Source organism: Phocoena phocoena, chromosome 7, assembly GCF_963924675.1.
Source record: "Phocoena phocoena chromosome 7, mPhoPho1.1, whole genome shotgun sequence".
NCBI lineage: Eukaryota > Metazoa > Chordata > Mammalia > Artiodactyla > Phocoenidae > Phocoena > Phocoena phocoena.
Genome location: NC_089225.1, coordinates 91386380 through 91411246, shown reverse-complemented (window position 1 = coordinate 91411246; position 24867 = coordinate 91386380). Strand labels below are relative to the sequence as shown.

The 24867-nt window shown below is 36.4% G+C and overlaps 1 protein-coding gene across 3 annotated transcripts in view; it reads left to right on the top strand.

The window, feature by feature from the left end:
* The window catches only part of IKZF2 (IKAROS family zinc finger 2), a 167070-nt gene that overhangs the window by 104714 nt on the left and 37489 nt on the right, over positions 1 to 24867 (top strand). For all 3 annotated transcript variants that reach the window (XM_065881241.1, XM_065881239.1, XM_065881238.1), the window contains exon 4: positions 2481 to 2648. In XM_065881241.1, coding sequence (XP_065737313.1) covers positions 2481 to 2648 — 168 coding nt within the window. The remainder of the gene's footprint in view (positions 1 to 2480; positions 2649 to 24867) is intronic.

The following is a 24867-nucleotide window of genomic DNA, read 5'->3' as shown; positions in this document are numbered from 1 at the left end:
AAGACTTATTCACTCAGCAACACGGCAGTGTCTCTGGATATAACTAGACATTTCTCCTACCCCTTTAAAGATGATCATATAAATTCAGAAGTAATTCTTATTAAAAAATATTTGAGGATATCTAAAATATTTTATAAATGTAACCTAACAACTAAATTACCCTGTCATTAGTCTCATAAAACTCAATTAAGTAAATTAAAAATTATTTTTTAAAAATGATCCCTTTTATAATTTTTTTAGGTTAGCATTATTCTGAATGATGAATTCAGTAACCTAAATTAGGAATTTTTAAATATTTCAGCTCAAAGACTTTAGGAAGCTTAAAGAAAATCAAAGTTAGCATGCTACAGGAGTATTTTCCAAAGGCAAAACATGATTTCGAATATTTTTGTTCACCACATTCATTTGTTTTTAAGTTATTGAGTACTAATTTGCTATTGCCTGGGAAACCCTACATAGATTTCAAAAGTAAAATCAAATGTTTTTAGTAAAATGTGTAATTTACATTTGCTATTAACTTTTTAGAGAGTAAGAAAATTTCATTAATAAAATCCTCCTGCCTTTTTATTACTAATTTCATGACACAGGTGGGGAGAAGAAAATTCTGATTTTAAAGTTTTAGACTGCTGTTCCATTGAAACAAGTAAAAGAATTAAGTTGTATATGTGTGTGTGTCTGTGTGCGTAAGATTAAAAAAAAATTTACCAAAATTAGGTTTATTTTTAAACTTTGATTATTTTATAAGATATCATATGAGAGGTTTTAGGTTGTGCCTCTTTTTTAAGCTGTATTTAGTGTTGATTTGTCAGTTTTACCAAATGAATCAACCAAGTTAAATTAGATAAAACTTAAGGTAACTTTATCATTATGAATAATTCTTTTTCAATCATCAATATAGGACTTTTTGTAAACTTAGGTCCTAAGTTTCCTCTCCAAATTTCTTAAGAAAAAAACCTTAACCCTTGCTACACACACACAGATTACTCTTTTTGGGTATATATCTCATTAAGTTCCAAAATGAGCAAGAACTACAGAATTCAAGATACACCTGATCTGTCAGTTTTTCAATTTCCTTGGGCTTTATAATCTATATGATAGAATGTGCATTAGAAGGTGACCAAAGTTTACCTTGGTCATCATACAGAAGGTGACCAAAGTTTATCTTATTTATGCCTCCTAGCTTTCTTTAATAAAAAGAATCATTGAGTCTGCATTATTTTAAAGGCCCCCCAATACAGTGTGGTTTCATTACTCACTATTATTATGAATGCTTCAGTTAAAGATATGAAACATGACAATTCAGTGTAAAATTTTTTGAAAACTATTAAAATTACAGTCATTATCTAACCTCAAGTACAGAAATGGTCCAGTTCAACCAAAAGGGAATTGTTTTTTCATTCAATTTTTATCCTAATGTTGAGTTTTAATATATTTGTATTATTTATATGTTAATTTATATTTTATGTCTATCTTTAGAGATAGACATGTTTAAAGGGAGTATTTCATCATGGTTTAATGATGTTATCCGTATGATCCTACTTGCCAATTTTACTCCCTCATCAAACTACGTTTTTACCTTCAGTGACATTGTCAACAGCCAGTTGATGGCAACAGACAGCAGATAATTCTGGCTTAAACAATTTTAGGGCAATATGAGTAGTAGGAGAAAAGGTTCCTATCAAATAAATGATTTTCACAAGAAACAGAGAATATATGTACAGGAAATGTCTGGATGAATAATTTTCTTTTGATTTTCTCTGATTATATCAGGAAATTTTGCCACAGGTTTTATTGTTAGTAACTAGGAGAATCCAGAGACCTGGGCTATATTTTGAGATTTTGTGGTAATGAGCTTTGCAACCTAGTTCATTCATTGAACCTCTTTGGCTCCCTGATAACAAAATTATCAGCTAAATTGGAGAGTTAGACTAAAGATCCCTTTCAGCTCAAAGTTTCTGTGATTTATTTTAAGAGATAACATGGTACAGTAAAGAGAGCAAGATTTTGTAGTCAAATTGACCAAGAGTCATGATCAGCTCAAAGTTTCTGATTATAGCTGTGGCTATAATCAGAAACTTTGATACTTGAACTTCCATTCCTTCATTTGTAAATTGAAATTATTAATACCAAATTAGTAATGCCATCGTGAGGTTTGAAATATTGTATGTAAAGCAACCAATAAAGTCAGTAAAGTGATGGCACCTAGTTGTTCAACCAGTGGTCAGTGCTATGATTGTTACTCTTTGCAGTCAATGACAGGAATCCTGTAAAATTTACATGAAGAGCTGAAACGGCACTTGACCTAAAGTTTGGGACTTTGGTATTAGCAAAGCAAATTCTAGGAAGATAAAGGTTTGGAAGACTTAGGAGGGAGATGGACATTCTCAGCACAGAGAACGGGCTGTAGTTAACGTTGTACGGCAAATTAGTCACTTGCACATAACCTACTTGATCGTCCCCACCTCTTTCCCCTTCTGCAGGTGAACGTCCCTTCCATTGTAACCAGTGTGGAGCTTCTTTTACTCAGAAGGGCAACCTTTTGAGACACATAAAGTTACACTCTGGAGAGAAGCCGTTCAAATGTCCTTTCTGTAGCTATGCCTGTAGAAGGAGGGACGCCCTCACAGGACACCTCAGGACCCACTCTGGTAAGTGCCACCAACTCTTTGAGTAGAAGGTAAAATATGAGAACTCGGGAGACTGCTATAGCATAACACAAAGTAACTTCTAACTTTGGTGCATAGCTGGGAATGAGCTAGACAGTATTTTTATTTGTGTACACTGAATAACTGACAAATCTTGCAGGATGCATATGGCCCTTCTTTTTTAGACTTACAGACTTGGCAGAAAGGAGTACTGTCAACTGAAGAGTTTCAAGCCATTGAAGAAAACAGCTGTTACATAAATTTTCTATGATTTTTAAATTTTACAATTATTAATACAGTAATTATGGTTAATCCAGAATAACGGAAAATCTAGTAAAATATCATCGTTACGTGCTGTTGTTACCATAGAGGAGAGGAAAGCTGTGATATTATTTTGACTGATATGGTACCTGGGCTGGGACCTCAGTGGGAAGTCAAATATCACTATTTTTAAACTTGAAAATATTATGCTCATTAGAAAATTGGCTGTGAGAGTGTTTTATGTTTAATTTTAACCCTCCTTGTTTCTTTAACTCTCAAACTGTAGTCATTGGATGCTCTCTGAAACTTTTCTCTGCTTCATAAATCATCATTTAAAAATCTAGAATAAGTTTGATTTTATTTTAAATGCCAGAATATAGTGCATGCTAGCAAAAGAATGATTAGATACCGAATGAATTTCATTTGGCTTTAGCATGAATTGCCATAACTAAGAAGTTAAAGGTGGAAAATTAATATAGAATACTCTTCAGCCAGTTTTATATGCTCCTTCTGTTCATAATGACGTATTAAAATTTAATTTTAATATGAAGATATGATGGAAGTGATATCTTCATCTACATTGACAAATTATATTAGAGAGTGCTGTGGGTTGTGAGGTAATGCTCATACTATCTTTCTTTACATTTTTCCTGTTAATCCTTAAGGCTTTACACAGTTTTTTAACGTGAATGTGAAATAATGTAAAACTATTCTAGACATTAACTCTTAAATTTGGGGCTGTTACAGAAAAATGAAATTAAAGCAAATATTAAACTGTTTTAAGTATATATTTTATATTCATCCCTGACTTAAAGCAGTTCACTCATTTCCAACTATCGCACATTATATTTTATTTAAAAATTATGCTGTGAAAATTATATCTTAAAGTGGTATTGTTTTATTATAAAAAGTATTCTTTATTGAAAGATATTTTTAAGACCTGACAGTTATTTCCTTTAGGTAGCCATGCACTCTGGCTTATTAAAGTATTATTCAGTTGACCAAGGATTATATAAAACATAGCTTTGCATGAGGATGAAGTTGAGGCAGAAATATAACTTTAAACATCTATTTCCACTGGTCACAAAATTTACAAAACTGTGTTGTTTTTACTATCACGGTTTAGTGTATACATGTAATTTTGCCTGGTGATTGCTAGATTGCTCTTAGAAGGTTCACTGCCTGTTGACACCTCTGGAAGGCATTTGACAGTCATCTCAATTTGTTTCCTTGATTTCCTTTTTGTTCTTTCAAGAGATTTATCCCTGTGGGTAGTGTCTAAGAAGTCAAGACACCTTGGTTTTTGTGTTAGACTAAGCTGGACAGCTACAGTTGGTTTCGTTATGCAGATTAGGCATGGCCCATATAGGGGCTCCCGGTTGGTGGCTAGTGGAATGAGGGGAGGGAAAGATGTCACCCAAGGTAAGCTCCTTCCACTGGCTTTGTAGGGCCAGACCCTATAATTTACGTGGTTCTATATAAAGTTTATGTGCATAAAGCAAAGCTGTTTCTATGAAACTGTAAATTTTGTAAATAAATACATTTCTACTTTGAGGTTCAAAAAAAAAAAGACATGGTCCCTTTAATTGCTATTATGCTGATTTTGCATTTTGGTATACTAAGTCATGACTTTTGCAGATATATAAACAGATATGCTCAAATTGGCTAATAAGGGGAGTTTAATGGAGGGATGAGAGGGGGAGAGGGGTATCATCCACTTACTGCATCATCCAGGGGTGAAGTCAGTTCAGACCTACTTCCAACACTAACCATCACCAATGCTTTTCACAATATATATGGCTTTCTTCTTCCACTGCCAATTTCATCTTCCTCTTACTTTCACCCTCTTTTTAGCCCCTGGTCTGGACAGGGTTCTTTATGGGTGATCCTGAATTCCTACAACATTGAGTATTTGGTGGCCCTTCCTTCCTTGGATTACTGTAGTTTTTCAATAACCAGCATTATTGGAGAAGTTTTTGTTAGAGATGCCCCACTAAATCTCCTGAGTTTCAAACATAGTTGGCCTTGCCCATATCATATAACAACAACCCCAGATCATTTTGGTAATCTGGAAAAATTACCAGCCAATAGCCCACTTCTCTTCCTGTTAATTCAGCAGCTTAAAATGCCCCAAATAGCCAGGGAGTAGTCTCAGCTTCCAATACAATGGTAACAGAACTCTGATCCGTGGTGGAAACATTCTTCCTTTGGGCACTGAGATCTCCAAAACCACCAATCCCAAGATTTCAGCACAGGAAGTGAAAATCCCTTAAATGAGTTATTTGAGGTATTTGTGTTGTGTCCACTACTACCTTAACCTCTTTGTTCTCAAACTTATGCATTCTGGCAATGGAGGAGATAGATGACTTTTGGCATTTATCACATCCTATAGAAGACACCCAAACTTCTCCCAGCTAGCAACTATACATGAACCACTCCACTGGTAGGCCACGTCACCACTCTATTTGGCCAAATGATTCTGGATGACGTGGCATGAGGTATGGCCAGCGAAATCTATAGGTTTGAGCCCATTTCTCTATTTCCTTTGCCGTGAAAAGAATTTCCTGGTTAAAGTCAATATTTTAAGGAATACTATGATAATTGTTAAGGCATTCTGTTAAATCCAGGCGTAGAGGCACATACAAAAGTACTGAAGGGAGGGGAGGTAAATCTATATACCAAATATCTATCAATTCCTATGAGAATAAGTTTCTCCCTCCTTCAGGTTGAAAGAAGTTCATTGTAACCTGCCAGCCATTAATTGACTGGTCGATCACCTTGGAGAATAGTGCTGTATCAGTGTCTCAGCATTGGAAAGTGGTGAACTCAGCAGTTGTGGTAGTTAAATCAGCCATAGAGAGGGGGAAATCTATGTTGTTGAAGCCATACATAGTTTCCACCCTTGTTCCCATTGTCACTTTGTACGTGGGCCACTTGAGCAAGCACCAGGGTAGCTAGATAGAGAATCTGTCATCCATAAAACAGATTGTGTTATTGGCTTGGGTCACCCATCACATAATCTTGTCCAGATTACTAAGAGCGTTCTCCACAATGGAAGCCCTCCAGAGGGAATTCACGTAGTAACCATGTTGTCACACTTTGTACCAATTCTGAGAGGCACATCTGCATAACTCTCCCAAACCTTCAATCTCCAATCTTCCAGTCTTGTTCTTCCAAGTCCTTGACCATATGGCCATGCCATGTATCATTACCTCAGCTGTCTCTTCTTCCATGCAAACCGTACAATCTGAAATTCTGCTAGGGGGTTATCTTTCGCTACTATATTCCAGGGGCAGCCCCCTTCACTGGGCCTATAACACAGTAGTTGCAGCTAATACTAAATACCATACAATCCATTTACAAGCTGGGTTCATGTGGTTTTATCCTACATTAATTGGTCATTGAGAACAACCCATGAGGCCAGATTGTGAGAGACTGTGAAGCAGTAGTAGCAGGTATCAGAAACACGTGAGCTACTTGCTCATGATGTATACTTGGGCTTCCCAAACCTGTGTGATCCAAGTTTCATTTAATAATGAAATGCTCTTGTGCACGTCTTATTGTATGATATGTTGAATCGGATTAACACATAGTTTGTTTTGTCTAGTTTGGGCCACGTAGTCTTTTGGAGTCGCATGGCCTAATACTCAGTCTTAACAAGAGTCCAATAACAAATTAAGAGCTGCTTTTCAAATGGCAAATCATTACTGAGAAGATCACATATCTTTACTCCACTAGGGATTTGCATTCTGATGCTTCAGTGGCAGATGTCATACACCATCTTGGCTTACCACAGATATTTCCAAAAATCATTACATTTCTGGATCTTAGAACCAAAGGTCTAAATAGCAGCTTTCATTACAGCAGAGGTACACTGCAGATTCATTTCTTGCCCCAGTCCCCTCTCAATGTTGACAGCCTTGTTGATTATCTAGTACATGCATCAGAGCAGAACACCCAAACGTGGTATATCTTGCTTCTAAAATTCAAAGAGGACACCACATTTTCTGTCTCCTTCTTCATATTGAAAGGTACAAGGTGCAACAACTTATCATTTATTATATAGAGGCTCTTATTTCAACATGCCTACATTGCTAGGCCCCTAAAATTTCACCAATGCTGCAAATCTCAACTTTTCATAGAGATTATCTCCTATGCCCTAATATATGCCTTACTGAGGCATCTTAAGTGTTTACTACTTCCTGACCCATCACCAAATCCAATTAGTATGATACTATGAATGTAATGTTCCAGCTTGATGTTATGTGAGATGTCAAGATGAACAAGATTTCTTTGGACTATATTATGACAAAGAGAGAAGAGTTGACCTAGCCTTAAGGTAAGATAGTGAAAGTATGTTGACCCTGCATTATGAAGACAAACTGCCTCTGATTATCTTTGTTGATAAGGAATTACTTTTAAAAGAAATTAAGTGAGTAGCTCCATACATGGTATCAGGTACTATGTTAATATGCTCCAGCAGAGATACTACTACTAGAACTGCTTCTGTAGTTGGCATTATGTGATTAAACTGTCATTCATCCATAGAACCATCTAGGTCTTGCATTAGCCTAACAAACAGCTTAAACGGGTATGTAGTAGGAATGACCACCCTAGCATCCTTCAGTTTTAGTTTATTATCTTGGAAGAAATGATAGTTCTAGGGCTGCAGTCTCCTATATGGTAGCCAGTAGTCACATGTGGCTGTTAAGTACCTTCATATGGTTAATGCCACATGTTGAAATTATATTTATTAAATATATAATGAAAATTAATTCCACCTGTTTAAAATGTGGCCAATAGAAAATTTTAAATTATATATGTGATTCATATTTTCATTGGACAGCACTGTTCTTGGCTTTTTATAATAGACCTCCTGCCATGGGTCAGGGAACCAGTGTAAGGGTTCTTCCCATTACTAAATGCATTTATTCCTATGATACTATAAGATGGACTTGGGTGAAGTCTCCATATATATCTTGACCTCCATAAGCTCCCAGTTTGACTGGTGGGCCACAGTGGTATTTTGGGTTCCAGGGATTAATGTCAATTCAGAGCTAATCTAATACAATTGTCTAATAACCTGCAGAAGGATTTAGTATTTTCCTTCTCCCAATTCACAGTCACCCTCATAAATGGCCACAGGTGATTCTGGAATGGCTTAGAGGAAAATTCATAGCATACAGCGGTGGCCAGGTTTCAGGGCCCTTCTGAAAGGGACTCTGGCTCCACCTAAAATTATGTGACTCTGGATATGTGAATAGACTTAGGTCTGGGCAGTGGATAAGAGATCATGAATCCCACTACGACGACTAAAGTTGGGTTTTTGCCCACAAGACCTAGACTTTTTCTGTCCATGTAAGATAGTTAGCAGCTTGGCAGTCTAACCATCGTTTTCATTCTTGGAGGATCTGTAATCCATTAGCCATTTCCATAGAACCCTGTGGCGCAAAACACATTGTTATCCCATCCCCGTGGCTTATTAAGATAACTGCACTTCCTGAAATTAATTTCTACCACAAAGCCTCTGCCATCTCAGAAGATCACATTGGATACATTTAAATTAGGGAGCCCAGATCTGTTGGTAACATCTATCATTGTTCTCTCCAGCCTAGAGAAGACAGTTACCAGGAAGCTTTCCAAGCATGCTGGTTCTTTCCTCACTAATGTAATTCTTTGGTGAGGCCCTTCCAAGGGTATGGTTAGGGGAGGACTGAACGGGGTCATTCATAATAGATCCTTTCCAATATTCTTTTTCTGTTGTTGTTTGTTTGTTTTTGGGTTTTTTTTTGCAGTACGCGGGCCTCTCACTGCCGTGGCCTCTCCCGTTGCGGAGCACAGGCTCCGGACGCGCAGGCTCAGCGGCCATGGCTCATGGGCCCAGCCGCTTCACGGCATGTGGGATCTTCCCGGACCAGGGCATGAACCCATGTCCCCTGCATCGGCAGGCAGACTCTCAACCACTGCGCCACCAGGGAAGCCCTTTTCCAATATTCTTACTTGAGCTTTTGGACTTCTACTTTGGTGTGCCAAGAAAATTCTGCCCTTTCACCTTTTCACTGTGTAAGCCATCATTGAATCAAGGATTCAATAACCCAGTCACTCCCACGTGCTCAAGGCAATATATTAAATCCCAAATTCCAGATGAATGCACCTATATTGATAAATTTGGCCTGATCTAGCATTTTAATTCATCTTCTTGGTATAAAACCCTTAGAATCAATCCATTTCCTTACATGCTCTCTGGACTCCTTACTGATACAAATTGGTAAAGTTTTGCAATTCTTTCAGTGTACAGGCTGTCACCTCCTAAATATCCCTCGATTTTGGCTATATTAATATCTAACTTGGTATGAGCCTGGAGGGCCATGAGTGGTAACAGAAATGAGTCCTGAAAAGAATCGCCATTCTCTGATTGGGTTCCCGCCTCAGCTGAAGCAGTTGGAAGTCCTCTTACTATATGGAAAGGCTGATTTACGGGACTGTTGGTTTCCTTAAATGGAATGGTGGGGAGTGAAGACAAATGTGTCTTCTGGCAAGGATGGTTCGGGAGGGTTTAGGGGTTCAACATTGTGAACCTCAGTATTTGATTAGATCGTAAAAACCCTTGTTTCACTCTTTCCCTATCATTACCCTGTTACCAAGACCAAATGATATTGGCTTTGCCCATTTTATTTAATACGGCAATTTCATAACCCTTCAAATCAGATTCTGGAGTTGGTCTTCAGCCTTATTTGCCCTGAGCCGTAAGTAAATAAGGACTCTCTTAAAGCTAACAGAGAACTTTGATATTTCACCGCTGTTCTGACTTGAGCATTCAGGACCTTCGATTTGTCCTTTCTCCTTTGTATAATCCTTCAGGCCATCAGAAGTAGCCATGTAACACCACAGTCTTCACATTAGACACCACCATTGTTGCTTCAGCAAGTAAAGACCACAACTCCTAAAGCTTTGCCTCGCATCTGCACTTCATACTACCATCAGTGACAATTTGAGTAATCATGTTGCTAGCACATGTCTAGAATTACCAGGATTTCACTAACTTCCTGATAAGGAGGCCATTGCTATTCTCTTCAAACATGAGAAACTCAATGCCAGCATGCCATTTTGTCTGAGACCTTGGGCCACTCATGCTACCAATAACTATCAATCAGAGCCCTGATAGGAAAGCAGTAAGACACTCAAATGGGGAAAATGTGGAGACATTCATGAAAGCACTAATATTTACAAGAGAAGAGGTAGGCATAAAGAAAACCAACAGGGGATGGTTGCTATCCCATGTCTGAAGAGGTCACTGGAATTAGGAGATGTAGGAGACAGTCTTGAAACTGACCTTCAGTAGAGGAATGTACCCCTGCTAACCTGTGACTGAGGAATAAACACCTTGGCCTCACTCTTTCCACCCCTCCTGTCTTGCTGATGCCTTACATTAAATGAGCATAACCAGAAGCCAGAGAAAAAAGGAGCCTATTGATGAAGCCAATAGAAATTAGCCTCCTGCAGGAGTAGAGCAGAGCAGAGTGAAAATGGCTGTAGAGGTGAAAGAAAATATGCCACAGATTGATTAAATTTAAGAGCTAGTGCTTAAACTTACTAGTATAGGGTATTAAGTGTAATGTAATGATTTTTAATTCTAATTTCTGTTTTTTTATAAATACTATTATTAATACGAAGCATCTTGCTTCCTTCTCTTCCATCCCAGCCCCTACTTTGGGTAATGAGTGCTCATTGTTTTATTTTATCTAGTTAGCTATTGTGTTCTACAGTACTAATACTGCATCTTTGCTTCCTGTGTTTTAGATTTGAAATTTTTCCATGTAGTAGGTTGGTAACAATGAGCCCAGTATTGATGTGCACTTACATATTTCTGAGATTTTATATCTATCAGTTTAAGAAAAATATCTGGAATACAGTATACATTCAATAAATGCTAGCTCGTTCTTTCTTTCCGTCTTTCTTTCTTTCTTTCTTCCTTCCTTTCTTTCTTTCTTCCTTCCCTCCCTTGTAAGATCCCATATAAGCTGAAAGTTTCTATTTGGAACTCTCTTGCATACTCTAGAGGACACCAGGTAGTGTCTTGATTTTGGTTGCATAGCCCCAATAGTTAGGTTATTGACAGGTAATGTCTGGCATTTCTTGAACTCTCCATAGGCATGAGGCACTGTGCTAAGCACTTCCTATGGATTATTCGTTTAATTAACACTCCTTTACCTGACATGAGCAAAATCAGGTAGTTTATCAATTAAAAGCAGTACGTCTAGCAATATGGGAACTTCTTTTCATAAAAAAGGTCCTTAACATTTAAAAATATAAACATTGGGGTGGCCAAAAGTTTGTTCGGGTTTTTCCGTCAGATGTATGTTATTGGCCAACCCAATATAAAATATGCATTTAATCCTTTTTTTTTTAATATATATATATAAGGCCAGGCCCTTTCCTTTCAGTGAGGAATTTAGTTATGGAATTCCAAGTAATTTTCCTGGCCTAAACCATACTCATATCACATCATCTCTAATTCCATTTTCAGTTTCTTTAAGAACTTAAAGACCTTGTGAAGAAATCAGACTTCTATTAAAGTTTTTAAAGATTTTTCTTCGGCTTCCCTGGCGGCGCAGTGGTTGAGAGTCCGCCTGCCGATGCAGGGGACACGGGTTTGTGCCCCGGTCCGGGAAGATCCCACAGGCTGCGGAGCGGCTGGGACCATGAGCCATGGCCGCTGAGCCTGCGCGTCCGGAGCCTGTGCTCCGCAACGGGAGAGGCCACAACAGTGAGAGGCCCGCATACCGCAAAAAAAAAAAAAAAAAAAAGATTTTTCTCACTAATTTTTAAGATTACCTTTGCCTACCTCCAATTCATTAGTGGTTTTTTTAAACTCACCTTTATTGAATTTTTCCAGAGTGGTAAAATTAGTTTTTATAGAAAGAATTTTCTTTCTGTACTTATTTTATTGGAATATGTATATTTGAATAATTTACTTAATTATGATAACAGGTACAGCTGGCATAAATAGGTTTGGCTAGAATCATAACTGACTGAACGTGAGTATCCAGTTTATGTTGGCATACCAAAGAAGGGCCTGGGAGCACCAGAATTTCAGTATGCTTTTCAAAGGGAATGGAGAGACAGAAAGCTTCTCGCTAATATTATTCCTAGTTTACAGGTGAGGAGACTGAGGCACAGAGAGGTCACACGGGCAGAGCCTGAATTCAAACCAAGACAGTCAAACTCCAATATCTGTACTACATGCTATGGAATAAATGATACAGCCCCATATGTTTATTGCATCCTTTGTCTTGCTGAACTCTTTTAACTCAATGATAAAGCAAAAAAGAGTACTGTCTGGAAGTCAAGAGGTCAAGACAAGTGGGTTTTCGAATGGGCTCATTGCAAATTAGCTGTGTGACTTTGTCAAATCACTTAATTTAGTCATTTAGTCTTAGGCTGTTCACATTATATGATGCTAATAACAATCTGTTATCTTTTCTCCTGAGATTTTGCTGCCCATCAGTCACTAAGATCAAACCTTAAAGAGTAAAAGGGTAGTCCCCACTCCCCAGTTTTTTTTTTTTAGTTTTCTATTGTTTGTTTTAACTTTCAAAACAGATTTGCATAAAATGGAATAGGTCTTAAGATTTTCAGATGACCTTCATGGCACCAACATTACTTCTCTGCTACCATCTGCTAACGTAAATCTCAGAACCTTGATATAGACAGTTTCTGATTTTGCACTTCTAGTTCCAGATATAGTTTGTTCATTTAAAATGCATTCCCTTTTAAAGAATATTTTTGAAAAAGCTGTGTTGCTGAATGCCAGCAGAAGTGTGAAACAATGTTGACTTTTCCCTCCCCCACCTTTGCCACTTAGTACTTGAATGATATTTTTCACACTGGGATGGAAGATGCAGTCACACATTTGATTGCATGTTTTAAATTTTGATTAGTCCTTGATAACATTCTTTTAATTTTGAAAGGATGCCCAATTTTATAAATAAATAATAAATCAGGGCTCCTTAAAGAGCAAAAATATTTTGGTAGTGTTTGCCAGTATTTGCTATGGAAAAGTTTGTTTTCTAACAATAATTTTTTTTTTTTTTTTTTTTTTTTTTGCGGTACACGGGCCTCTCACTGTTGTGGCCTCTCCTGTTGCAGAGCACAGGCTCTGGACGTGCAGGCTCAGCCGCCATGGCTCATGGGCTCAGCCGCTCCGCGGCATGTGGGATCTTCCCGGACCAGGGCACAAACCCATATCCCCTGCATCGGCAGGCGGACTCTCAACCACTGCGCCACCAGGGAAGCCCTCTAATGATAATTTTAAACAGTATAATATTATTTCTGGAAATAGATTAATATGATCATCTTTTTTCAATAGCAGATAATTCCTGTCAACAACTCCTAGATTTTATTCCCAACTTCTTAAGATAATAACAGGAGAAATCAGAACCTTTCTTACTTTTGTTATGGCAGTGCTATATCCTATTTGTGAAATATTGTCCATTTAGGGAAAAAAAAGTGAAATAATACAATCTAAGTTTTGTTTGTACAACAGTCATCAGTGTTTAATTTTTTTAAAACTATTTTCATGTATTATGGGTTAGAGCTATTCTGCTGATATTGATGCTGGATATTTCATTAGAATTGCTTTATTTTATTGCAGTATGTTGGCTAAATTTAAGATATCTAGCAATTGCAACCCTCTTTCTACTTTTGCCTCTTTGGAACACTCAAAAAGAAAGAATGACTGAGGAAGGAAAAAAAAAAACCCAGATCCTTTTACATGTGAAATTTAAATGACGAGAAGGAAAGGAGAGAGAAATAAAGAATTGTATCATCAACAATATATCAGCTGGAGACCACAGTCAAGTTTCTAGTCCACTGAGAAAGTAAACTACACTTTATAAACATATCCCAACCTCATATTAATATATAAGGTTGTAGGAAAATAAAAGAAAGATACTGGTTTGTATTTTAAACTCTATCCATTAATCTGAGATTTACCACACAAATCATCTAATTTCCTTTATGCAAATTTATAACATAACATAGTATTTATGTCAGTTTTTTGTGCTGAATCAGTGCTCCTGCTATAAAAAATGTTTTATTAGTTTTGTCAGATTTTTAGTTTAGCAAGTGATTATAGTCCTTTCATTCTTAGAAATTTGATTAATGTGCTTCATACGTTAGGTATTACTCCTTTTAATTGTCTTTATTATAGCCAGTACACTGGGGAAATAGTGTTACAATTAAGCCCTGGACCCCTATTAATCAAAACAATACTTAGCATACTTGTTATTTTTTAAATCTAGGAGGAACTAGAATTACATATTTTTTCCTAATTAACACTTCAGGTATATTTCTCACATACTCTAATGCAGTGCCCAAATATTTAAAACACAATAGAAGAGTATGTATTTTTAATGTATGGAAACTTATGTAATATATATGCATTATACATTCCTTTGTATAAATTGTAAAGAGAAAAAAGTAAGTAAGAATGCCTCTTGTGCAGTCTCAAATGTTTTTATGCCATATGTAAAATTCAGTTTTGGCCATGGAATTGTACTGGACTTACATTCTTACAAAAAAATATTCTTTGCTTAAAAATGGAATCTTTTCACTTGAAAATGAACAATCCTATGTCCCAAGGAAACTTATCCACTGTCTCTTGTATTCCTTAACACTACTGTATTTTTACATTACTTATTATAACATTAAGGTACTGTTCAGAGATATATAAATAAAATATCCTTGAATAAGCAGATAAGTGTAGGAATTTTTTCTGATTTTTTTTTGTTCATCTCATTTTAAGAAAATAAGAATTACTTTGTGTTTTCAGTAAGACCTGTTATAAAAGTCAGAGGAAAACCTTATTAGTTTTCAGTTAAATCAGTTATTTATTACATAATTATTTGGATATGTCACCTAAAATTAAACACTTTTTAAAATTAGTTTATGTGATATATCTATAGCATATAACCCTAGAATATATCTATTTGAGAAACCTTCCAGTGTCATAGTCTTTTGACTTAGGATCAATAAGCCTACATTATTCTGAGCAAATGTCTAGTTTATTTCCAAACACCTCAGTTATGTTAATTTTTACAACATGATTTTGTAATCTATTCAATGTTTGACAAATTTCACTTAAGTTTTTTCTTTATGTCTGGTTGTCAAGTTAAAGCTATTTTGTCCTATAAAAAGCAACTGGACCAGATGTACCATATAAATATCCATCTGTTAAAACAACATCCGCCTCATTGTACATTTTTAGTTCTTTTATATAAGGACTGTCTTTTTGTTTTTTTAAGACCCTATAATTCCATGTACTATATTTTATCCATAAAAATAGCTCAGAAATATGGAATACTTGTATTAGTTTTCCTAATACTAATTTTTTAAAAAAATGTATCAGTTCAATAGTGTACTGCTGCAAACTCAAAAGTTTGCCTTTTATTTTTAACTCTATTTTATATTTTGTTCAGTTACTCCTTTAACTATCATGAGAATATACCTATAGAATATTATGACTCACCCTGCTTTTGAATATATTTGGATGTTCACATTTAGTGGACTATTAAACCAGCTAACAGGCATTTTCAAGGTATAAACTACATGCTCTTAGAGAAGCTGGTAAGAAAAGATAGTTTTTTCCTCCTCTTCAAATTTCTTGAAAATAAATTTGAAAAGTAGCATCTGACTTGGTTTGAGATAGTGCTAACCTTTAACCATACTGTTAAAGAAACAAGTTCATGTCAAATGCTCTAGTTTTAAGTCTTCTCATATGGGACAGTCTGTTACTTTGCCATGAGGATGATATGCCCTCAGATTTACAGTCATTTCTTACTAAGGGACTCACTACTACTGTCGCATCATTTCCTTAAATTATTGACTGTTCAGGAATTCCATAAACTAAAAGGTACTTCAAAGCACATGTGGCATTTGTAATCACTAACTTTCTTGTCTAATACACCCTTTTCATCTTGTTTCATTTATCTTCCTGCTCCTTGTCTCTCCTTCCGTTTTTCTCATAGGCTGTTTTCCCCCTAATCCTTCAATGTTTGCTTCAATATTACTTTGCTTTATTTTTCTGAGGTAAACAAAAAGTACATAAATAAGTACCTTAAGTTTCTATTACATATGAAATCTTTTTATAACATGGATTTGCTATAGGTTATAGACCTTTGGATATTAATAGTACTGATTATTTTGTGAAATAAGTGTTTAAAATGTCTGAAAATTAGGTATGTGGCTAAAAGATTATCATTATCAGTTATTTCCATATTGACATTATTTTAAAACCAGATCACCATGACTTTTCTAACAGATTTGCTAAAGAGATCCATTCAAACAATACTAAGCCATAGACCAGTATAATGATAGACATATTGGATTAAATGATGCTGGTTATAGAAATTGAATTTAGTGTAGCTCACTCATAGCAGTGATGGTGCATTTAGTGTAGTATAATTTGCCCCGCAGACTTCCCTTGAGAAGGAACTGTTTTCACCTGATTGTAGACCTGGCACCTGGCCCACTCTCTGGGTGATCTCCCAAGTGTGAACTTTGCCCACCCTTCACCCCTCCTTTCCTTCCTGGAGGTGGTAGATAGAGGAGGATTACACTGATAATTACACAAGCAGTGTCAGTTGCACATGTGATTTGCATAACTGTGCTGTGCTGATTTCACCTATCAAGTCCTGACACTTATGCCAGTGGTGCCTCTCTGTATGCTTTGCAATAAACACTGAAGAGAGGGGATGGGATTAGTGTCTTCATTCCTGACTCAGACACACACAACACACATGCAAGGCCCTGCCCATTGAAAGCTGACCAGGAGGGAAAGCCACTTTCAGTCAGGCCAGCTGCTGTGACCATCCATGTGATTTCTACCCAGTAGAACACAAATAATCATTATATACTCTACCTTATATGGGCCTTATAAAAGAAATTAAGTTTTTAATAGCATACACGGTCTCATCTGTTTCAAATAGTGGTATTCATGCTTCTTTAAATTTTTGACACTTATTTCTAGAAGGAGTAATAGAAAAGCAGTCTTTCTTCTCTAACACATACTCATCTGATGTGGCTCTCCATGTTGGCTCAAAGACCAAATCAGATTAGTTTACTTCTGGAATAAGCAGGAACCATGGACGTATTTCTTATTCTTCTCAGTTTTCTGTAGACAAGTTGAGTAGTACAGTTTTGCATCCTACTGGATGTTACTGTGGACAGCCTGAGCTTGTGGCTGTTTCACATTTTCCTTTCCACAGTGCTGAGTCTGCAGGCCTGGCATGTTTGGAACTCCATGGCAGAAACAGGAGGGCAGCATGCCAACTTCTTTACTTACCCAGTATCCAAAAATGAACATCACACTGTTTTCTGTTTTGTTTTGTTGAGGGTTTTTTTTTTTTTTTTGTAAGCTAACCTCCACCCTCTCCTTTTATTTTTCCTACTTGATCCGTGCATGTGAGTCAAAGAAACCTGTTCATCCACGGCCTGTACTGTCTTGCCAATCTTGTAAGAAAACTCCCAAATGTTAGAAAACCATACAAATGAGGTAAATAAAACCCAGTACCATTCATTATAAGCATATAAAATATACTTAGAATATAATTAAAATTTTATTTAAGGTATCATAAATCATCAGTCAGCACGGTTTCTCTCTAAATTGTACAAAAATATAATAAGCATATAGATTAAAACGAAAGATCCTAAATTCTGCATCTCAAAATAAAAGATCTTACTATATTCTCCTTTGCATCTGTATCCCTTATACTGTATCGATTGAATGAATGAAAGAATCTATGGATGCTTTCAGTTGAACATTCTTACATTAACTAGAAAGTTAGTTTTTTAAGATTACTGGAGATCAGTTGTGGTTATATGTGTTTCCTAGCAGATGATAAATGTCAGTCCATTGTAAAAATTAAAGTTAATGGCTAACATTTAACGGGCTCTTATTTTGTGACAAGCACTTTTAAATGCCTTATTTTACAGATAAGTAGAGTCAAAATTAGAGAGAGAGAGAGAGAGAGAGAGAGAGAGACTCTAATATCCCCACAATCTATAGTTTTGAATATTATGTGTATGGTCTTTATGTCAAGCTTTATCTTATTACGGTTATTGTTCTTTTACCTTATATTTTAAATTTATATTTTGCCAACAATATATTATTTGGATTAGATTTTAAACATACACACAAGCACACAAAAGTGTTTGACATAATGAAACTAAAGAAACATATCATGCTTAAATAAACAAAAATGTTCCGTAATGCTTGAGGACATATAAAAATTTAGAATAAAATAAATAAATCTAAGAAAAGAATAACTCATCTATGTGAGAGTGCTTTTCAAAATTATGCTATGATATAGTAAAAATCTTACCATTATAACTACATATGCATATTTCGTACAATTTCCAATATATTCAGGAAAGGCTGGGGTATAAACTGCTTTTCCTGACTCCAGAGCCCATGCTCTCAGCTACCACACTCCTATTTTCCAATCTGCTCTTCATATAGCAGCCAGAACATTATTTTAAAAACTAGTTTAAATCATGCTATTCCTCTCCTTAAAATCTTTTAATGGCTTTCCATTGTTCTTATAATAAAATTAAACTGTTAATCATGGCCAGCGGAAGTTCTGCCCACCTCTTCTGTTTCAGCATATACCACTCTACCCCTCATGCTGTGTTCTTTGCCATGTGAGGTTCCTTAAGTTTTTCCCTACCCTTTTGGATTTTGCACTAATGATCCTAGAAGTCTCTACCTTCAGCTTTTTCCCTAGTTCTTGACATGGTTGCTTCATTATCCTTCAGATATTTGCTTCATTGTCATCTCCTTGGAGATAATGCCCTTCTATAAGCACCCTATCTAAAGCATCCTCCTAGGTCCTCTCTATCTTGCTGTCTCTATCATAAAGTCTTATAAAGCTTGAACCAGAATCTGTGGTTATCTTTTTTGTTTGCTTATGCATATGTTACCTGTCTCCCTCCAGCTGAATGTAAGTTTGTGAGACTGTTTGTCTCCTCTGCCTTATTTATTAAGGTATTCCCAGCTCCCTGAATGGTGCTTGGCACATAATAGGTGATCAGAAAGTACTTGTTGATTAATTGAATGATGAGGGCCTTATGGTATAATGTACTTGTTCTAAAAAATGTCCCCATAAAAAGGAAAGGGAGGGCTTCCCTGGTGGCGCAGTGGTTGAGAGTCCGCCTGCCGATGCAGGGGACACTGGTTCGTGCCCCAGTCCGGGAAGATCCCACATGCCGTGGAGCGGCTGGACCCGTGAGCCATGGCTGCTGAGCCTGCGCGTCTGGAGCCTGTGCTCTGCAATGGGAGAGGCCACAACAGTGAGAGGCCTGTGTACCGCAAAAAAAAAAAAAAAAAAAAAAAAAAAAAAAAGGAAAGGGAAGAAAACACTGACCTATTCTAATTTCTATAGAGTCAGCTAATGCATATTTTTAATGTTTTTCAGTGTATGTACATTTAGATTTTTTCTTGTGAAATTAGATGTAGCTCAAGAGTGCTCTTTTTACTCACTCCTGGATAGTAAACATAACACACATGAGCGATGGCCTCTTTCAGTTGAAAATCCTTTGTGTTATGTGAAGAAGCTTTAAAAAGCTCTAATAATGAAACCACATTTATTCATTCAACACATATTTCTTAGCTATGTGCCAGGCATTTTTCTAGCACTTGAGATACAGCAGTGAAGAAAAAAGATCTTGCCCTGTGTAACTTAACATTTTAATGAAGAGAGATAGGCAATCAACAGTAAATGTAATAAATAAGTCAACTATATAATGTGTTAGGTGATGAAAGCTACAGGCAGGAAAAAAGTTGCCATTTATTGAGCATTTACTGTGTCAAGTACCTTGTTAAGTTTTCTATGTGCATATTTTTATATTTCTCACAAAAATCCTATGAGTTAGGTATAAATAGTTCCTTATTTAACTTAACCTAGGGTTCACACATAGACAGTAAGTGTTAGGGCTCTTATTTGAAAACTAAGTATGAAACCGTAGTATGGATATATGTATATATATCATTATTTACCTTATGTGAATACTCCATAAATTAGAGATTATCTACTTTCAATTTACTTGGACCCCTTTGATATCCAAATTTCTTTCTTACATGCATTGTTACAATATCTGAAAGCCTTGCTTACTTCCCTGAGTTATTATAACATTGGAAAGTCAGATGAGAAAAGTAGTTTAAAGCAAGAATAGAAATCATATCAAAAAGGAAAATTTCTGTGATGGGATTATTAATTTATTTATTCTATAAGCCTAGAAATTTCTTCCTTGACTTTATACTTTTTATTCCCCATGATAAATGATTTGCACATTTATAATAATGAAACAGTATCAAATACATCTGTTTGTCTTGTGTCTTAGATTTCTACTTCACCATCTCCTTGCTGTATTATAACTTTTTTTCACATTTGTAATTTCAGTGACTCCTTTTCTTATATTCATCAATCAATCAGTTAAATAATTATTGTTACATTTGCTATGAGAGACGTGGGCATACCTCTAAGTTCAATGGTTTATGAATATTATGTTTATTATGATTATACATACCACACTTGAGGTAGTTGGTAAATATCTGTGGTATGAAAAACTGACTTGTATATACTTTTAACAGCTACAAAAATGCTGAGATTTCAGCATCTTTGTTTTTTAAGTAATTAATTTATAGACAAATATAGAAAGAAGAAATAATTACACTCTCTATGATAAAGAAGATCCTGGAAAGCATAATTGTTACACTGCCAAAATATTTTACAATGTGTATTTCATTCAGTTGCATTTAGCTTCCTTTTTTCAGGTGGTCAGTTGAAGAAATCTTGTGAAACTTGTTACTTAAAGAGAATGATAGAAAAGTAGATGTCAACAATATACATTCTTATGAAAGTAATCTTGCATGAGACTTCTTCTTTTTACAACTGTGCCTATTTTTTTCCACACTGAGCTAAAAATAAAAAGTAGATTCTTTTGCTTTCAATTGTCTGTGATAATTTTCATTTAAAATGCTCATCCACACTTATGTACTGTTTTTCCTGATGTTTGTGTCTTTATACTAAGTTTTTAATTTAATTCAAAAATTAATCATTCTACATTATAAAGCAAATGGAAATATTTGAATGGTTAAGTAATGTCAGCTCGGAGACTGGTTCAAGATGGCAGAGTAGAAGGACGTACGCTCACTCTCTCTTGCGAGAGCACCGGAATCACAACTAACTGCTGAACAATCATCGACAGGAAGATACTGGAACTCACCAAAAAAGACCCCACATCCAAAGACAAAGGAGAAGCCACAATGAGATGGTAGGAAGGGTGCGATCACAATAAAATCAAATCCCATAACTGCTAGGTGGGTGACTCACAAACTGGAGAACACTTATACCACAGAAGTCCACCCACTGGAGTGAAGGTTCTGAGCCCCACCTCAGGCTTCCAAACCTGGGTGGTCTGGCAATAGGAGGAGGAATTCCTAGAGAATCAGACTTTGAAGGCTAGTGGGGTTTGATTGTAGGACTTCACAGGACTGGGGGAAACAGAGACTCCACTCTTGGAGGACACACACAAAGTAGTGTGCGCATCGGGACCCAGGGGAAGGAGCAGTGACCCCATAGGAGACTGAACCAGACCTACCTACTAGTGGTGGAGAGTCTCCTCAGAGGTGGAGGGTGGCTGTGGCTCACCATGAGGACAAGGACACTGGCAGCAGAAGTTCTGGAAAGTACTCCTTGGCGTGAGTCCTCCCAGAGTCTGCCATTAGCCCCACCAAAGAGCCTGGTTCGGTCACCTCAGGCCAAACAACCAACAGGGAGGGAACCCAGCCCCACCCATCTTCAGACAAGTGGATTAAAGTTGTAGTGAGCTCTGCCCACCACAGCAACACCCAGCTCTACCCACCAGCAGTCCCTTGCATCAGGAAACTTACACAAGCCTATTATATAGCCACCTCTACCAGAGGGCAGACAGCAGAAGCAAGAAGAACTACAGTCATGCAGCCTCTGGAACAAAAACCACATTCACAGAAAGATAGACAACATGAAAAGGCAGACGGCTATGTACCAGATGAAGGAACAAGACAAAACCCCAGAAAAACAACTAAATGAACTGGAGATAGGCAACCTTCCAGAAAAAGAATTCAGAATAATGACAGTGAAGATGATCCAGGACCTCGGAAAAAGAATGGAGGCAAAGATCGAGAAGATGCAAGACATGTTTAACAAAGACCTAGAAGAATTAAAGAACAAATGCCTAGAAGAATTAAAGAAAAAACAAACAGAGATGAACAATAAAATAACTGAAATGAAAAATACACTAGAAGGAATCAATAGCAGAATAATTGAGGCAGAAGAATGGATAAGTGACCTGGAAGACAGAATGGTGGAATTCACTGCTGGGGAACAGAATAAAGAAAAAAGAATGAAAAGAATTGAAGACAGCATAAGAGACCTCAGGAACAACATTAAACACAACAACATTTGCATTACAGGGGTCCCAGAAGGAGAAGAGAGAGAGAAAGGACCTGAGAAAATATTTGAAGAGATTATAGTTGAAAACTTCGCTAACATGGGAAAAGAAATAGCCACCCAAGTCCAGGAAGCACAGAGAGTCCCAGGTAGGATAAACTCAAGGAGAAACACGCCAAGACACATAGTAATCAAATTGACAAAAATCAAAGACAAAGAAAATTTACCGAAAGCAACAAGGGAAAAATGACAAATAACATACAAGGGAACTCCCATAAGGCTAACAGCTGATTTCTCAGCAGAAACTCAACAAGCCAGAAGGGAGTGGCATGATATATTTAAAGTGATGAAAGGGAAGAACCTACAACTGAGATTACTCTACACCGCAAGGATCTCATTCAGATTTGACGGAGAAATCACAAGCTTTAGAGACAAGCAAAGGCTAAGAGAATTCAGCACCACCAAACCAGCTCTACAACAAATGCTAAAGGAACTTCTCTAAGTGGGAAACACAAGAGAAGAAAAGGACCTACAAAAACAAGCCCATAACAATTAAGAAAATGGTATTAGGAACATATATATCGAAAATTACCTTAAACGTGAGTGGATTAAATGCTCCAACCAAAAGATACAGGCTTTCTGAAAGGATACAAAAACAAGACCCATATATGTGCTGTCTATGAGAGACCTGCTTCAGACCCAGGGACACATACAAACTGAAAGTGAGGGAATGGAAAAAGATATTCCATGAAAATGGAAAGCAAAAGAAAGCTGGAGTAGCAATACTCATATCAGATAAAATAGACTTTAAAATAAAGACTATTACAAGAGACAAAGAAGGATACTACATAATGATCAAGGGATCAATCCAAGAAGAAGATATAACAATTGTAAATATTTATGCACCCAACATAGGAGCACCTCAATACATAAGGCAACTGCTAACAGCTATAAAAGAGGAAATCGACAGTAACACAGTAATAATGGAGGACTTTAACACCTCATTTACACCAATGGAAAGATTATCCAAACAGAAAATTAATAAAGAAACACAAGCTTTAAATGACACAATAGACCAGATAGATTTAATTGATATTTATAGGACATGCCATCCAAAAACAGCAGATTACACTTTCTTCTCAAGTGCTCATGGAACGTTCTCCAGGATAGATCACATCTTGGGTCACAAATCAAGCCTCAGTAAATTTAAGAAAATTGAAATCATATCGAGCATCTTTTCTGACCACAATGCTATGAGATTAGAAATCAATTACAGGGAAAAACACGTAAAAAACACAAACACATGGAGGCTAAACAATACGTTACTAAATAACCAAGAGATCACTGAAGAAATCAAAGAGGAAATAAAAAAATACCTAGAGAAAAATTACAATGAAAACACAATGATCCAAAACCTGTGGGCTGCAGCAAAAGCAATTCTAAGAGGGAGGTTTATAGCTATACAAGTCTACCTCAAGAAACAAGAAAAATCTCAAATAAACAATCTAAACTTACACCTAAAGCAGCTAGAGAAAGTAGAACAAACAAAACCCAAAGTTAGTAGAAGGAAAGAAATCATAAAGTTCAGAGCAGAAATAAATGAAATAGAAACAAAGAAAACAGTAGCAAAAATCAATAAAATGAAAAGCTGGTTCTTTGAGAAGATAAACAAAATTTATAAACCATTAGCCAGACTCTTTAAGAAAAAGAGGGGGAGGATTCAAATCAATAAAATTAGAAATGAAAAAGGAGAAGTTACAACAGACACCACAAAAATACAAAGCATCCTAAGAGACTACTACAAGCAACTCTATGCCAATAAAATGGACAACCTGGAAGAAATGGACAAATTCTTAGAAAGGTATAACCTTCCAAGACTGAACAAGGAAGAAATAGAAAATATGAACAGACCAACCACAAGTAATGAAATTGAAACTGTGATTAAAAATCTTCCAACAAACAAAAGTCCAGGACCAGATGGCTACACAGGTGAATTCCATCAAACATTTAGAGAAGAGCTAACACCCAACCTTTCCAAACTCTTCCAAAACACTGCAGAGGAAAGAACACTCCCAAACTCATTCAGTGAGGCCACCATCACCCTGATACCAAAACCAGACAAAGATACAACAAAGAAAGAAAATTACAAACCAATATCACTGATGAATATAGATGCAAAAATCCTCAACAACATACTAGCAAACAGAATCCAACAACACATTAAAAGGATCATAAACCATGATCAAGTGTGATTTATCCCAGGGATGCAAGCATTCTTCAATATATGCAACTCAATCAATGTGATACACCATATTAACAAACTGAAGAATAAAAACAATATGATCATTTTCAATAGATGCAGAAAAAGCTTTTGACAAAATTCAGCACCCATTTATGATAAAACCTCTCCAGAAAGTGGGCATAGAGGGGACCTACCTCAACATAATAAAGGCCATATACAACAAACCCAC